This window comes from Dipodomys spectabilis, unplaced genomic scaffold, assembly GCF_019054845.1.
Source record: "Dipodomys spectabilis isolate Male_0828 unplaced genomic scaffold, ASM1905484v1 ptg000024l, whole genome shotgun sequence".
Lineage (NCBI taxonomy): Eukaryota > Metazoa > Chordata > Mammalia > Rodentia > Heteromyidae > Dipodomys > Dipodomys spectabilis.
In genome coordinates this window covers 31,780,003-31,795,364 of record NW_024870701.1, presented here as the reverse complement: position 1 = coordinate 31,795,364, position 15,362 = coordinate 31,780,003, and the positions used below count along the sequence as shown (strand labels likewise).

At 34.6% G+C, this 15,362-nt stretch overlaps 1 protein-coding gene across 2 annotated transcripts in view; it reads right to left on the bottom strand.

Annotated features, from left to right (window-relative positions):
- Nucleotides 1-15,362, bottom strand: part of Wdr7 (WD repeat domain 7) — a 286,867-nt gene that overhangs the window by 180,558 nt on the left and 90,947 nt on the right. For both annotated transcript variants that reach the window (XM_042675086.1, XM_042675087.1), the window contains exon 18: nt 14,053-14,176. In XM_042675086.1, the coding sequence (XP_042531020.1) occupies nt 14,053-14,176 (124 nt within the window). The remainder of the gene's footprint in view (nt 1-14,052; nt 14,177-15,362) is intronic.

The window sequence follows — 15,362 nt, the reverse complement described above, 5'->3', positions numbered from 1 at the left end:
ATTCAACACAGTAATTCTGTTCCATAGCATTTGCTCAAGTGAATTGAGAACTTGTTTTCATGCAAAACCAGTATCTAAATAGTTACCGTGGCCTTACTCATAATCACCCAAACCCACAAAGAACCCATATGTCCTTAAACAGATGAACAGATAAACATCTTTTGTTCATCTGTATAATGGAACACTAGCAAAAAATTAATTATTGAGTTATGCAATCATATGGAGGCTGCTTACAAAGGGGCTACACAAAGATTGAAGGAGTTGGAAATGTTCTCCATGCTACTTGATTCTATCCATTTGCCAAAATCTAAAGATCTATACGTTGTAAAGAGTAAACTTTCCTAAATATAAATGTAGAAATTATAATGAGCTGCACACAATGACAAATGAGTCTAACTATAATACAAATCTATGATGCAACCTCCCTGAAGGGTATAAAAAGAAACTTCAGGGAACAAATCAAAAGGTTGGCTGATATAAAGAGAAAGGAAAAACTATGAAAATATCATGTTTATGTTAGGAAAGTAGTTTTTTCATGAGACATGGGGTGAGCAAGTTTAAATTACTTTTTATGCCTATAAGGCTGAAAAATACAAGTAAATCTATGTTAGATAATAAAAGTCATGTTTTTTTTTTGGACCAAGAGAAAACAAATAAGCAAAAGGAGAGGATCAGAATGACTAGAATCCTGTGGAGGTGGATAGAAATGGAGATGTTCCATGTGCATTCAGGTTTATTTCACTTATATGAGAGGAAGGAGAATGAATTATGAATGTTTCCACTTCTGTTCTCTGAGAATACCTAAAAGCAGTGAAAAAGTAAAAAGAAGCATACCTAGAACCCATGTTTTTATGTCCAACACTGCCAGTAAAAGGAAGTAAGGCTCCTTGTAGAAATGGCTAGTAACAGGAATGGGGTAGGGAACACACAAGATGAGCAGGGAACACATGTCAGAAAAAAGAGAATATTTTGCTGGTAAGTGAGACTTTATCTAATGATATTGACGCCAACTAGAAAGAGCTTTAAGCCAATGCAAGAATGATTTGAGCAACAAAAAAATTCAATTAGAGTATAACCATTTAATTAGTCTATAACAATTTAATTCCTCAAATAGTTATCAAAAGCCTACTAAGACCTTGGTACTACGTCATTATGGGACAAAATATAAAATCCTGGACACTGGCCCCCAGAAGAGATCTCAATAAAATCTTACCATAGGAATTTGTTTTCATAAAGACTGAAATTTCCAGATCACAAAGAAATATGTTATACCTCATGATACAAATATATGGGATATAAAGAAACAATTGAAATAGTAAGCCTCAGAGAAACTATATAAATAGATGTATAAAATACACTTACTTCAGCCTGGAAATATGACAAAGTGGAACCCAACAGCTGAAGACAAACCCTCATGCACTGTAATGAGCATAATGCATACACAGAAATACGACATTATTCTACTACATTACCCTGATTAAATCTCACAATTCATTTTAAAGACTATTCATATCTAACCAATGATTTAGAGGAGAGTGAAAAGCTGAATTAACTACAGGAGCACCAGTCACTGCCTCTGGCAGAGCTTTTAAAGAATTAAATTTCAAATCCAAATTATAAAAAGAATAAAAAATGAGCCAGACAAGTACTAAGATAGCAGGGATACTACAATGTATGAAGAGAATATAAAGTTCTTTGAAGTTTATAAAGAAAGACAAAGCAAAAAGGTATTTTCAAATCAGGCAATCTTACTCTTAAGACTAGAACTTTAGCTTTCCCTTATCTGGTATGGATGAGGGCAAGGATAGAGAACCAAAGACAGATAAATTATCCATATTTTAAAGCATATTACTACTTTAAATAAATTATTATCAACCCTCTATACAGTATTTTCACCAAAAAAACTTTTTAAAAAATAAATTATCAAAGAAACTTGAGGAGCTGGGAGTGATGGTTCATGCCTATGGCCTTAGAGCTTGAGAAGCAGAATTGAGGAGAATCATTGTTCAAGGCCAGCCTGGGTTAAGTTAGTGAGACCCCCTCTCAGCCAATAATCCAGGTGTGGTTCCATGTGTCTATCATCCCAGCTATGCAGGAGGCCATAGTAGGAAGATGATCTGAGGACAGCTCAGGAAAAAAAAAAACCAAAAAAACAACTACTTGAAAAACAACTAAAAGGAGAAAGGACTAGAGGATGGGGGAAGGGATGACACAACTCAAGTATTGAGTTGCTTTGCCAAGTGTGAGGCCCTAGCTTCAAGTCTGCACACATATATCCCTTCTCCATACACAAATACACACACACACACACACACACACACACACACACACACACACACACACACACACACACACAATTACAGAGGATGCTAGTAACAAACCTTAAAAGAGCAATGGAAATAACCCAAAATGAAACTACATGTACATCAAATAAGTGTGTGTAAGCAGAAAGGAACTATTCCTAGTAATTCTTCACTTTTTCCTCTTTGTGATAGTAAGGGGGCTTGAACTCAGGGCCTAGCTCTTTTGCTCATGTGATCTACCACATAAACCACACCTCCAGTTCTAGCATTTTGCTAATTTATTGAGATAAGAGTCTCACCGATTTGTCTGTCCAGGCTGGCTTTGAACCTCCATTCTCAGATCTCAGCTTCCTGAGTAGCTAAGATTATAGGCGTGTGCCACTGATGCCTGGCTCCAGTGACTTTTAAACACAGTAGTTTAGTGGTTTATCTCTAGTGGATTATGTTACAGAAAACTAACAACCTAAGGAAAAGAAGACACATGATAATTTTGATACTTGCGCTATTCAAAGTATTTTTTCTGAATCATGATGTGTGTGTTGTAGGGGAAAGTAGATGAGTCATCACAGACATCATTTAGAACAAGTATTATAAGAGTAAAACAAAATAGAGGAATAATCAGAAAGATATACTGTCATAACTCTACACTCCTAAACTTAATGGAAAGTATCCATTTAAACTATATACTCTAGCATCCAAATGAAAACATATGACACCTGTCTTCCAGAAAGACTAGAAACAGCAAACAACCAAACAGCAAGGAGTAAAAGCAGCACTCAATCTGTGATCTTAATATGCTGTTTCCTAAAGAACTAGGTTCTTACATGGACTGATTCAGGCTTTACTCAGGCCTGCACATAGTGAACAAAGAAAACTCATTTGACAAAGAAATGGATCTGGCCAGGCACTAGGAGCTCATGCCTGTAATTTTAGCTACTCAAAAGATTTAAGTGCTGGACAATGGTAATTGAAAGCAAGCCTGGGCAGAAAAGTGTGAGACTTCATCTCCAGCTAACCAGCCAAATGTGGTACTAGAAGTATGGCTCAAGTGGTAAAGTACTACTCAAAGCAAAAAAAAGCCAAGCAAATGTTCAAGGCCATGAATTCAAGTCCTGGTACTAGTATAAAAACTAAAATAAAATAAATACAGATCTGTGATTGAGGAGGAAGTGAGTTATAGGAGAAATATGTTTAGCAACTCATCCATATGCCATTCACCTTTGAGAACCATACAAGCACCTACCAATCTATAGGGGGAAAGCTTGAGATGGCTTCAGAATCCCAGTGACACCTTAAGAGAGACATTTGAGATTATATGGTCACTTGAAAGTGACCCCAAATTTACAGTTTATAAAAAACACCATAAATTTTATATTACAACTATAAATGCCAATCCTATACTCCTCATCTAGAATTCTCAGGTTTATTTCTAGTTTAGTTTTTCTGACCCTGAGATCATTTACTTACACATCATTTACTTAACCCTTACTTAGAGGAAAACAACAACAACAATAAATGGGTATCAAAACAAGATATTAATAAGTCAAACTCAGTCACCCTCTACCAGGGAGTTAGAGAAAAAGTGTTTACTTCATGTTTAAGATATAAAGACAGCTCAATAAATAACCTGTTTTACACATTTGTATCCAAAATTTATGCCAGAGATTGTTTCATTATATTCAATTATTAGATGTTTTAAACCAGCAGAGATACTCTCTTCCATTTTCATTCCTCAAAGCTGGATGTTCTTTAGTTGAATTGCCTGTTTCAAATGTAAGCCACATCATCTTTTTCTAGTAAATTGTGAAGACTTTCATAGGATTACAAAAAAGCACTGTGATTATGGCACTGACATCAACTGTAGAAATATTTTTAAAAAAACAACAAGCAATGAAATAGGTGGTTGTGGTTGTTTACATCTCTAAATCAACCAAGGAAAATCTCTTCACCTGACAGGTAAGTTTTATAGAACAAACAGAAAATATATACAGAAAAATTACAAAAATACTAAGTACTGTTACAGATGACTGGATTGGCATTTAACAGACTGAAAGAAACCAGATCAATCTCAATCTTGTTGGGGTCAATTCGGGTGTTCGAACAAATAAAACAATTTTTTCTTTATGTTTGTGTACTATAAGTGCTAAAATATTAACCAAGCTTGTAAATGTCATGCACAGTGAAATTATTTATAAATATTAAAACATGCTTAAAATGCATATTCATGTCAAGATATGCTTAATAAAAATAGTCAAGGTAATGCCATTGGCACAATAGCACTGAAGAAAATAAAATAATTATGCTTCCACTAAAAAAATGTAGGAGAAGGCAAAGTGGATTAGGCAAAGATATTTTAGTATAATTTCACCATTTTAATCCACAATTTATGAAAGTATTAGAAAAATGCTTGATATTAGCTAATACAATCAAAACAGGACAAATAAGGTTCCCATGATTTCTTACAAAAACTTTATTATTTTCCTTTCAAACTGTAAGATTGATTCTGTCACATGTAAATTATAATAAAGTATTGAATTAAAATAACAAAACAATATAAATACATATAATATCCAATTATCAATAAGAACATTATAGACAGAAAAAATATAGATAAAAAAATAAATGTTTCAGAATCAAATAGAAAATTGAATTTGTGCATGTATGCTCAATATCTAAGTGTTAAAATATCATCAGATTATAAACTCAAACTTACAACTATACAATCTAAGATTCAAATGAAGCATATGAACATATGCATGTTCAGTAACTAAGAGTTAAAATATCACAAGAGTATAATCTCTATAAAAACAAGTTGAACAGGACTGCCTATTGTATTGGAATAAACTGTACAGTTTAGATTTTAAAAATGTATATTTAAAAATTTTACTAGGTACTTGTTCTGCTACAAAAACATGTTCTAGTATTCATGTGAAGCATTTTGAAAGTACTTTATTTCCATTAGCATTATGAATTTTTGTTACTGAGCAAATCATCAAGAGAATAATGGCACAAATCAATATCCTACTCTTCATAGCAAGTAATACTAGGTCATTTATAATTGCAAAGGCCATTAGAATCTCAGCTAAAGGTATACTGGGCATTTCCATTTGAACATCATTTTTAAAAAGTATCACAGGATGAACGGATGATTCTCTTTTATAAAACAGTCTTCACAGGCCTTCAACTTCTTAAAGCATATGGTAAAAATGTGCAAATACCTCAAAGCAAGCCAGTTATGCCTCCTAGGGGCCTTGCCACCAACTGCAGCTCTAGGAGAGGTAATGAATTCCTGCCTAGAGGCCAGATAGATAAGGCTTATGAAAGAGAACAAGGGGCATGCAAACATAACTAAACATATTTCAAGCCTTTCAGGCCCAGCAATAGTGCCACAGAGGCCAGATGATGATCAGGGTTCCCCAGGTGCGATGGGATGAAGACAGGCAGGCTAAGATACACACTTAGAACTCTTCACTTTCCACTGGAAAAAGAACCAAGTGCCTGAGTTTCCTAAGGTTTCATTCGTTTAGTTTCACACTGTGGCACATTGTTGTAGGGCTCCTACTGACAGTGTGAAAGCTGACTATGGCTCTGTGGCTACAGAGCCTCCTGTACAGAGGAGTTCCCTGGCAGCATGAGGTTACTTAACCTGTAGCTTACCCTACCTGCAGCATTATGAGATAAAAGATAAAGGTAAGAAGTAAAGTCTAAATAACCAATCCATTCAGAAATGCTTTCACTTTAAATTTGTTTCTTAATTACTCTAACTCCAACACTGTGAAAGAGATATAAGGAAAATCACAAGACAATTTAATACTGCATCAGAGAATACAAGTCACTTGGAAGGGATTTTCTTTTAGATGGTTAGGACCAGTTAAAAAGAAGTTTCATTGTTATTCCATGAGGTTAGTAGCCAAATAGAGAGAAGTAGAACAGTTTAATGCTGTTAAACACATGATCAGTGTAGAATGCTTAAAATTAAACTTAATAGTTCCAACAAATATCTAGTCCCAACAAAACATTGTAATCACATACAATACAGACATAGTGTGCTTTGCATAACTTAATCTGTCTTACGGCAAACCTTTTTGCCTCAAAATACAAAACTTGGAGCAGAACAGAAGAGGTTTCTAATGTACATCACTCAAACCATTTTTAAGACTTTTCTCTTAATCACAATGCTAACCATTTCCCACTGGCTTTGTAAACACTTTAAGGTGAATACTATAAATATTTTTTTTTAATTGTGAAAATACTGTACAGAGGGGTTACAATTACATGGGCAAGATAATGAGTACATTTCTTATCAAGCATTGTAGCCTCCTCCTTTGTTTCCCCTTCCCTTCCCATCGTCCCCCTGCCTCCCCCAATCCTCCCCGCTCCCCCTCCCCCCACCAAAGTTGTAAAGTCCGTTTTCGACATAACGACTTGTACATATCATTGCTGCAATGGGTCCATCTGTATCCCTATTTAAACAATTTGTTTTTCCCCTTCCCCTCCACAAATTACACCGACATCAAATACAGTGAAAGCAGGGGTTATACTGTGGGGGAGGGAAATACAAAGCAACTAAGAAATAATCTTATAAATGTGTTAGAAACAATCGCATGAAAAAAAAAAAAACATTTGAATACATATCTTAGGGTTCATTTCCCTGACATCACCTTATCTGACCTTTTCTGCTTGACTCAGACATATACTAGATATTGCAACATTATAAATATTTCTGAAAGAATCTCACTTTTTTTTTTCCGGTCATGGGGCCTGAACTCTGGGCCTGGGCGCTGTCCCTCAGCTCTTCAGCTCAAGGCTAGCACTCTACCACTTGAGCGACAGCACCACTTCCGGCTTTTCTTCTTTTTGCTTATGTGGTGCTGGGGAATCGAACCCAGGGCCTCATGCATGCAAGGCAAGTGCTCTACCACTGAGCCACCTTCCCAGCCCCAAGAATCTCATTTTTAATTGTAGTTTACTCATAAAAAAGGCATTACAAAAGGAGTATTTTAGAATGATCAGTTCTTCAGAAACAATCAAATGATTTTCCCTTTACTTCCTCAACTTTAATGAGAATGTTCTTGCTTGAAACGAAAGGGACACCCAGAATGCCTCCAAAAGACATGAGAAAGTAGTCCAGAAGCAGAAGCTGAAGAGCCAACAAGGGACACCACATAGTGCTTACACTACAGCTTTGGTAGCTTTTCATCCAGGAGCCCTTATTCTTAGCCAGTTCACTCTTATTTTAACTGAAATGAGTGTGGTTAACTGGCTGCCACAAAATTAGAAAGAGCAAATTAGAAATCAGGGCGGCAGCTATTAGGGACAGACAAAACAGTCCAATAGTAACAAAATTGATAATAAAAAGAGGAGAAAGAAAATTATTCAAAGTATATATGAATTGCAAGAGACATACACATCTGCTTTTTTTTTGCACCCTTTCTTCAAGAAGCAAGTGGTGCTAATTTTACATCATTGGTATGGACCCATACAACTCTGTTTACCAAGTTTTAAAAACTAAAGTCCTTTTGAAATAGTTCAACAAAAAGGATAAATTTTTCTTTAAATCTTGAGCGTCTAGAACATAAAATCTTCAGTTATCTAATAACCAGAAAATGACTATCTCACAGAGTTCTAGGTAACATGGAAGGATAGGAGAGAGGGAAGAAGGCAGGAAGGCAGGCAGGAAGGAAGGAAATGAAAGAAGGAAGGAGGAAGGGAAGGAGGGAAGGAGGGAATGAGGAAAAGAAGGAAAGCTGATTGAATAAGGTCTTTGAGGGGAAGGAAGAAATTTGCTTAAAACACATTTATCAAGCCCATTCCTTAGCTTTTCCACCATCTTCTTTCCACCACAAATTGATGACATCTGCCTACTAGAGACTACATTAACATTTAAATTATTTTTACCAGCTATGATATACTTTTCACTACCTCTACAACATACAGTTCCATCTTACCTTCTTATATATTGTTGGTCCAGCCATACTTGTGTTCAAAATGAACACTACAACCATCAGAAAAGTGACTTCAATTCCAGGTTTTAAAGGTAATACAGTCTAGCTTGTTGAAAAATCAAAACCAAAATATTACCAGGACTGTCTTTCACTGAACAAAGAAATTGTATTCTGTTTCCAAGGGGGAGAAAAAGACAAGCCTAACCTTGGTAACCTTAACACAAAAGGAAGCTAAAAAGGCAGGGACTCGATAAGAACAAAGGATGGTGTGTTCTGATGACATCAATATGTATTAAACACGATGTGTTACATATCCTTTATCAATATCTAAGATGATAAATTTGCAAATTAATACAACATTGGCCATAACTGTACAAAATTGCAACAGTACTCTCTTTAGAAGAGATTTTGATTTATATGATAGTAGTGACTTTTATGTGTTTAATGTTTCTGAAACTAAAAGAGGAGATGAGCCACTTTGAGAAAGCAGAATACAATGTACAAGAAATAATTACACTTGTGACCTCATGCCCCTTAAGGTCACTCTGCATCACAGGCCAAAGGAAATGAGGAACCATCAGCATTTACCTCAGCGAAGTCACTGACTGGAATGAAGGGCAAGTGTGAATATATTTCACAAACTAGGTGCTTGACCTCATAAAAAAGTCAATTATCAACATGCTACATGTAGTGTGTCATAAATAAAAAATATATCCCACAGCATTTTGCAAAACATCTTGACTTCAAAATAAATCTCAGACAATTCATAATGTTTAGCTGTATCCAAATTGTACTACAAGTTTCAGAAAATAATATTAATCCCTATTTGGCACAAATAATCACTTTGAAGTATTTATTATTATTATTAGTTATTATTTTGTTGGTTATGGGGCTTGAATTCTGGGCCTGGGCACTATCTCTCAGCTCTTCAGGGCAAGAAAAGTGCTCTACCGCTTGAGCCACTTCCGTTTGTCTGGTGGTTAATTGGAGATAAGAGTTTCACAGACTTTGCTGCCCAGGCTGGCTTTGAACTGCCATCCTCAGATCTCAGCCTCCTGAGTAGCTAGGATTACAGGCATGAGCCACCAGCACCTGGCAAAATTTTAAAGGGTTCTGAAACACATGTATATACAGGTACATGCTAAAGAGTGATGACTTAGGAAAGATTTATAATAGCTCTGTAAATTAGCATTAAAGAATATATGCAGTAAGGTAATGAGTACATTTCCTATTGAGCACTGTTACCTCCTCTTCTGTACACTATTTTTATAATAAAAAACATATTAACAAAGGGATAGAATTTGATCAATGTATATTATATGCATGTATGAAAATACCACATAAAACTCCTTTGTGCAATTAATATATGCTAATAAACATTTTCTACAAAAAGAAAAGAAATGTATGCAGTACTTATAATTTGAGTTGTTTCATTCAAATAGAATCACAGTGGACTTATCCTTAGATTTTCTATTTATAATTTGCATCAAAAGTTTACATATGGGCTGGGAAGGTGGCTCAGTGGTAGAGTGCGTGCCTCGTATGCATGAGGCCCTGGGTTCGATTCCTCAGCACCACATAAGCAGAAAAAAGCCAGAAGTGGTGCTGTTGCTCAAGTGGTAGAGCGCTAGCCTTGAGCTGAAGAGCTGAGAACAGTGCTAGGCCCAGAGTTTAAGCCCCATGACTGACAAAAGAAAAAAAAGTTTACATATTTGTGATATTTGTAAAGGATAAAATGGTAATTCATAACTAGTTTAAGGACAGAGCTCTAGTACCTGGAGAAAATTTCTCTTGTGACTCAATAGTTGAAAACTTGTTTCTAATAAAAACCTGTGGCTTTCAGTTAAGGCAGACTATTGCTCCATTTTTTTCTTCTCAGTGATATCTAATCCACTGTCAAATCCCTGAGTAATATAAATTAAAGTAAATTCTAAGGCAGCAGCAATAGGAAAATAAAGCTAAAGAAACCAGAAAGAGGTAAGAAAGGGACTAGTGGCCGACTACTTGTGTTATGCTCAATGCTATGCAAAGTTTCTATTCAATGGTTTCAGGTGTCCTGAAAATGCAGCTTGCATTGATCTATTACTTTCCTTAATCTTCAAACCTGCAAAAGACTCTTTAATTGCACAATACACCTAAAAAAATGCCAAAGATCCTGTCAAAATGGCCAGTTGACTGGAGTTGTCATTTTAGTTACCACTTAATCACTTGCTGACTGTGAACTCAAAGTTACTACCCACTTAAAACCATTGACTCTAGAACTAGAAAATGAAGGCTATCAAAGCCAAGAAAATGCTTTTGTCTGAAATAAAGCCATTTCAGAAAATAATATCAATCCCTATTTGGTACAAAATGACTTCATTTTAGGAAAGAGCATTTTCTGACCTTCAAATATTTAATAAGGCACTTCTTAGACAAAGCTCAGTAATAAGTGCTGCTAATATTGCTTAATTACTATATTTTGAAATGCTTAGAATAGTTAAAATAAGTTGATAAGTGGTAAAGTCAACAGATACATTACTTAATAATTTGCTTATTTTAGTGATTAAGATTTCCATGTTAAAAAGCACATGTTTATAAAACAACACTTTATGATATAACTTGTGATAATGATCATCTCTTCAAATATTAATGACAATGGCAGAGGCAATTTCACTACAAGGATGTAGGTGGCAGGTGTGGGCTGTCCACCAGCTGGCTCCATAACCTTTTGATCCCTTCGGACAGCAAATCTGTTCAACAGCCCTATGTAGTCATTCCTCATTTGTTCTTTGCTTTCTTCTCTTTAATACATTCAGAATCCCTATTCCTTTAGCTTGACATCCCTTTATTAAAATAGAAGGCTCCAAGAAAGCAAACTAAAAGTCATTTAACAGTCAATATAAAAGTTCCAGAATCAAGTAACATTATATCAAAAGCTGTTAATGTAGAATGTTTCCATTTGCATGTTTGTTTATCCTTTCACTGAATATACAATTACTATGAGCGGCAATCTTAAAATTTAACTAATCCAGCATTCAGTTAATTTATATACTCACAAATACTGTAAGAAAACAGGACTTAATTACATAAATGGAAAGGTTTAGATTTAACCTAGGAACAAAGTAATTCATACTTATTTAAATATTTAAATATGAGAATCATCAAAGAATAACTTTGTGGGAGTTATTTTCTAGTCCATTTTGTGAAAACACAAAACAATGAAAGTAGTATTAGTTTACCATATACCTGTTTATTTTTCAACATCTATCCCACCTCCTATTTAACAATCTAATGATGTTTGGAATAAGTGGCAGAATAAACAGTGATTAAAAGAATGAGCTTGGGAGTCTGACAGTCATCTAAGTATCTGAGAGACCTTCAGAGGATTTTTTAAAATCCCTCTTAGCCTCAGTTAACTCTTATGAGAGAAAATAAAGTAGGGGTAGTAGCAGTGGGAAGAACAACACCGCCTACAAGATTACTGTTAACAACTAAATGCAATATACAAACCAAGACCAAATACTTGGCACAAGTCTGGTAGAAAGATACATACAATTAATAGTAGTGCTTATCATTTTAGGCATACTTTATATCCTCTTTGAACCTACTAACAGATCTTTCATCTGGCAGCACATGCATTTCTGTCACTGCTTCAGGGAGTAATTGTGGCTCTGCTATGCCTTTATCTTGGGCTGAACCATTCTCTTCTTTCCAGGAACAGGATAGAGTACCCCTCTTATGAACAATCAAGAATACAATACTGTGCTAATCTTTGCTGTTTTTCTTAATCTTTTAAATGCAAATAGTAATCAAAACCTAGAAATTGTCTGATTATACCTTACCTACATTTATGTCTGGGTCCATATCATCTTTTAGGATAGCTCCTCACCTATTTATTCCTCCTTAATTATCCCCCACCACTTTACACCTTCTAAATGGAGATGTCTTAAAGATATCTCTGAATGTTTCTTCTTTTATTTTTCCTATTTTGAGATACTGAGATTTGAGCTTGGGATCATACTTGCTCAGCTTGCTTTTCTTGCTAGAACTACCACTAAGCCATGCTTCCAGCCTTGCTTTTAATTGGTGATTTTTGGAGATGGAGTTTCATGTGCTTTTCTAAGCCTGGGTTGGCTTCAAACTTTGATCGTCCAAATCTCAGCCTCTTAGGTAACTAGAATTATTCAAGTGCATTTAAAGTACCTGGCTCATTATTTCTATAATATATATCTTTAGTAATGGGCTATTGTGTAGTTTTATCTTCAATGAACTCTGTGTTACCACACTCATACTTTGTATTTAACTTACTCTTTCATTCAATAAGGTTTATGATAAGCTGATCATTGAACTACACTTTCTGAAATATGAAGTTAAAGCTCACAAGTTAGGAACAAAAATATGTTCCAGACTGATTATTCAAATATTCAGAAGTAGAACTTTATTAACTTTTACATTTTATATTCCAGAAATTTCTTTTTTAAATCTATATTTCTAAAATTTTTTTAAGCCTATCACTTTATAGAATCTAAATATCTACAGTCCCTAGGGTTTTTTTAAATACTTATTTTCCTTTTATTAGAATGGGAATTTCCCATAAGCAAATGAAAAATCTATATTGACTAAGTGAATATTGTGATACTCAGACAGGTAAGAATTTTAAGTAGAATTGTAATTGTTCAATGTTTTACAGTATTTTCTTAAGAAATAAACAGTGCTTACTATGGGCGAGGCACTCTGTTCACTTAACAAAGATGAACTTATTCCATACTTATTAGAATCCTACAAAGTCCTACTATAATCTCCATTTTTACCTCTAACAAAACTGAGTGTAAGAAACCTTAAGTGCTGAAGGTAACAGGCCTAATTAAACATCTACTACTGTCACCTTTGCAAGCCACTGATATTTAGACCAGCTATTACAGCTCCAACCTTTTATGAATTTTGTCTTCATTTTCCTTCCTGCACAATCAAGCATTATCTATCTTGACATATTTAGTAAGTATGACCTTTGGATGAGTATTTCATTACCAAGAATAACTGGCATTGGTAAACTGTCATTTGGGATATATCCGCTTAAAATCCAGATCAACTTTCATAAAAGTATTTTTTCCAAGTCTCATTGAGATTTCATTTTAATAACTGAAACTAATTTATTATATAATTAACATTATTAGAATATATTTAATTGTAAACTTTCCTAGAAAAATAATGAATCAAAATTTTGAATTGGGGATAAGCATCTTCCATGAGAAGAAAAAATTACAACAATGTACATTAAACAAAGTACAGCATGATCACAAAGGTTTAATTTGAAAAAATAATCCAAACTTTCAACCTTTTTCTTGTGAAAGACCTATCTGTCAAAACCTTATTAATATCCTCTTTCTTCAATAGTATACTGGCCTAACTATACTAGATCTTTGTTTTTAAGATTTCATAATTCCACCCTCAACCTGCAATGGATCTTGCCTAATATTTATACTTGCATATCATCAGATTAATATGGACCAAGTTAACACCCATAAATTCAATAGGCAGAGAAAACTGTTTAACAATGTTAAATAAGGCAAGATTTTTAATTAGGAATTAATTTTATAAGAAATGTTTTATATGGGGTGTGTTAGTAAGTGGTTAATATTTTGATTTTAGATAACTTTTGCTATTTTCAAAAAAATTACCAAACTCTAAACTATAGAGATTCAGAATATGAAATACAGATTTGAAGGTCATTTATGTTAAAGGTAAATGGTAATATAGGACCCATGCATATTTGATAATCTTTCAGCCTGTAAAGCTATGTATAAAAGAATGAGAACTCTTACGTGATATGACATGGTCCATATATTGAGGTAAATAAGGAGCCCAGGCATCGATGGCTTCCTTTCGTCCTGCTTGCTCAATTCTTCTCAGCTCGGCCAGAAGCAGAGCCTGTGCAGCTTCTCTAACCTAAGAAGATCACAAAAATGAGAAAGCACATCAGTTGCTGTCTATAATTAGGAAGTTCCATAATGAAACAAAGCTAGAACACAGAACCCATATAGAACAATGTGTGTGTGTGTGTGTGTGCTCACATGTGTGTATTTATATATAGCTAGTTCTGAAGCTTAAACTCAGAGCCTGGGCTAGTCCTGAGCTTTTGTGCTCAAGGCCTAGCACTCTACCACTTGAGCCATGGTTCCACTTCTAGCTTTTTCTTTTCTTTATTTTTTTTCTTGGTGGCTAATTGGAGATGAGAATTTCACAGACTTTCTTGCTCAAGCTGTCTGTGAACTGCAATCCTCAGATCTCAGCCTCCTGAGTAGCTAGGATTATAGGTGTGAGCCACTGGCACATGGCTTAGAAACCATATTTATTTATATGAGAAATACCAACCAAATAATAAATTAAATACTGAAGAAATTGGCTGGTGGCACTTCACACATAATCAAAGATCATCACTAAAAAGTATTTTAACCACATAATGACATTTCAGTCAACAATAGACCATATACATGACAGTCATAATATATTGTATCACCATGTGGCAGTATGGCCAGCTTAGTTTAAGTTTGTATAAATACACTCTATTACGTTCACAACGCAAAATTAACTACAATGTATTTCTCAGAATATATCCACATCATTAAGTGATATGTGACCACCTTTATATTGGAAAACTTAAAAACCTTAAATGATATAAACAGCTTCAGCTGTACAAATCAAAATAATAAGGAAAATCTCAGTAATACATTTCCAAGTTCTAGATATTCTAAGCAATACCTGATATAGCCCAAATACTGGGCACAATTACTGAATCTATCATGTGTCAGGCTCTGTACTTCTGTTTTACTTGCATTATCTCATTTGATCCTGACAGCAATCCCATGAGGACTATATTATTATCCCCACTTTACAAATGAGCTTCAATAGGGTAAGTAAATTTCCAGGGTCACAAAGCTAACAACTGATAGTCAAATCCAGCTGTCCTCTAATTCCAAAGATTTTCTCATTTTACTATAACACAGTACCTTCCATTGGACTATGACTACTGCCTTGTAATTTGACTGATGTAATGGTATTGAATGTATGATCTTGAATATGCAGTTATATGCATTTGTGCATATGGCTGTATAATTTGCATAAACTCAACAAT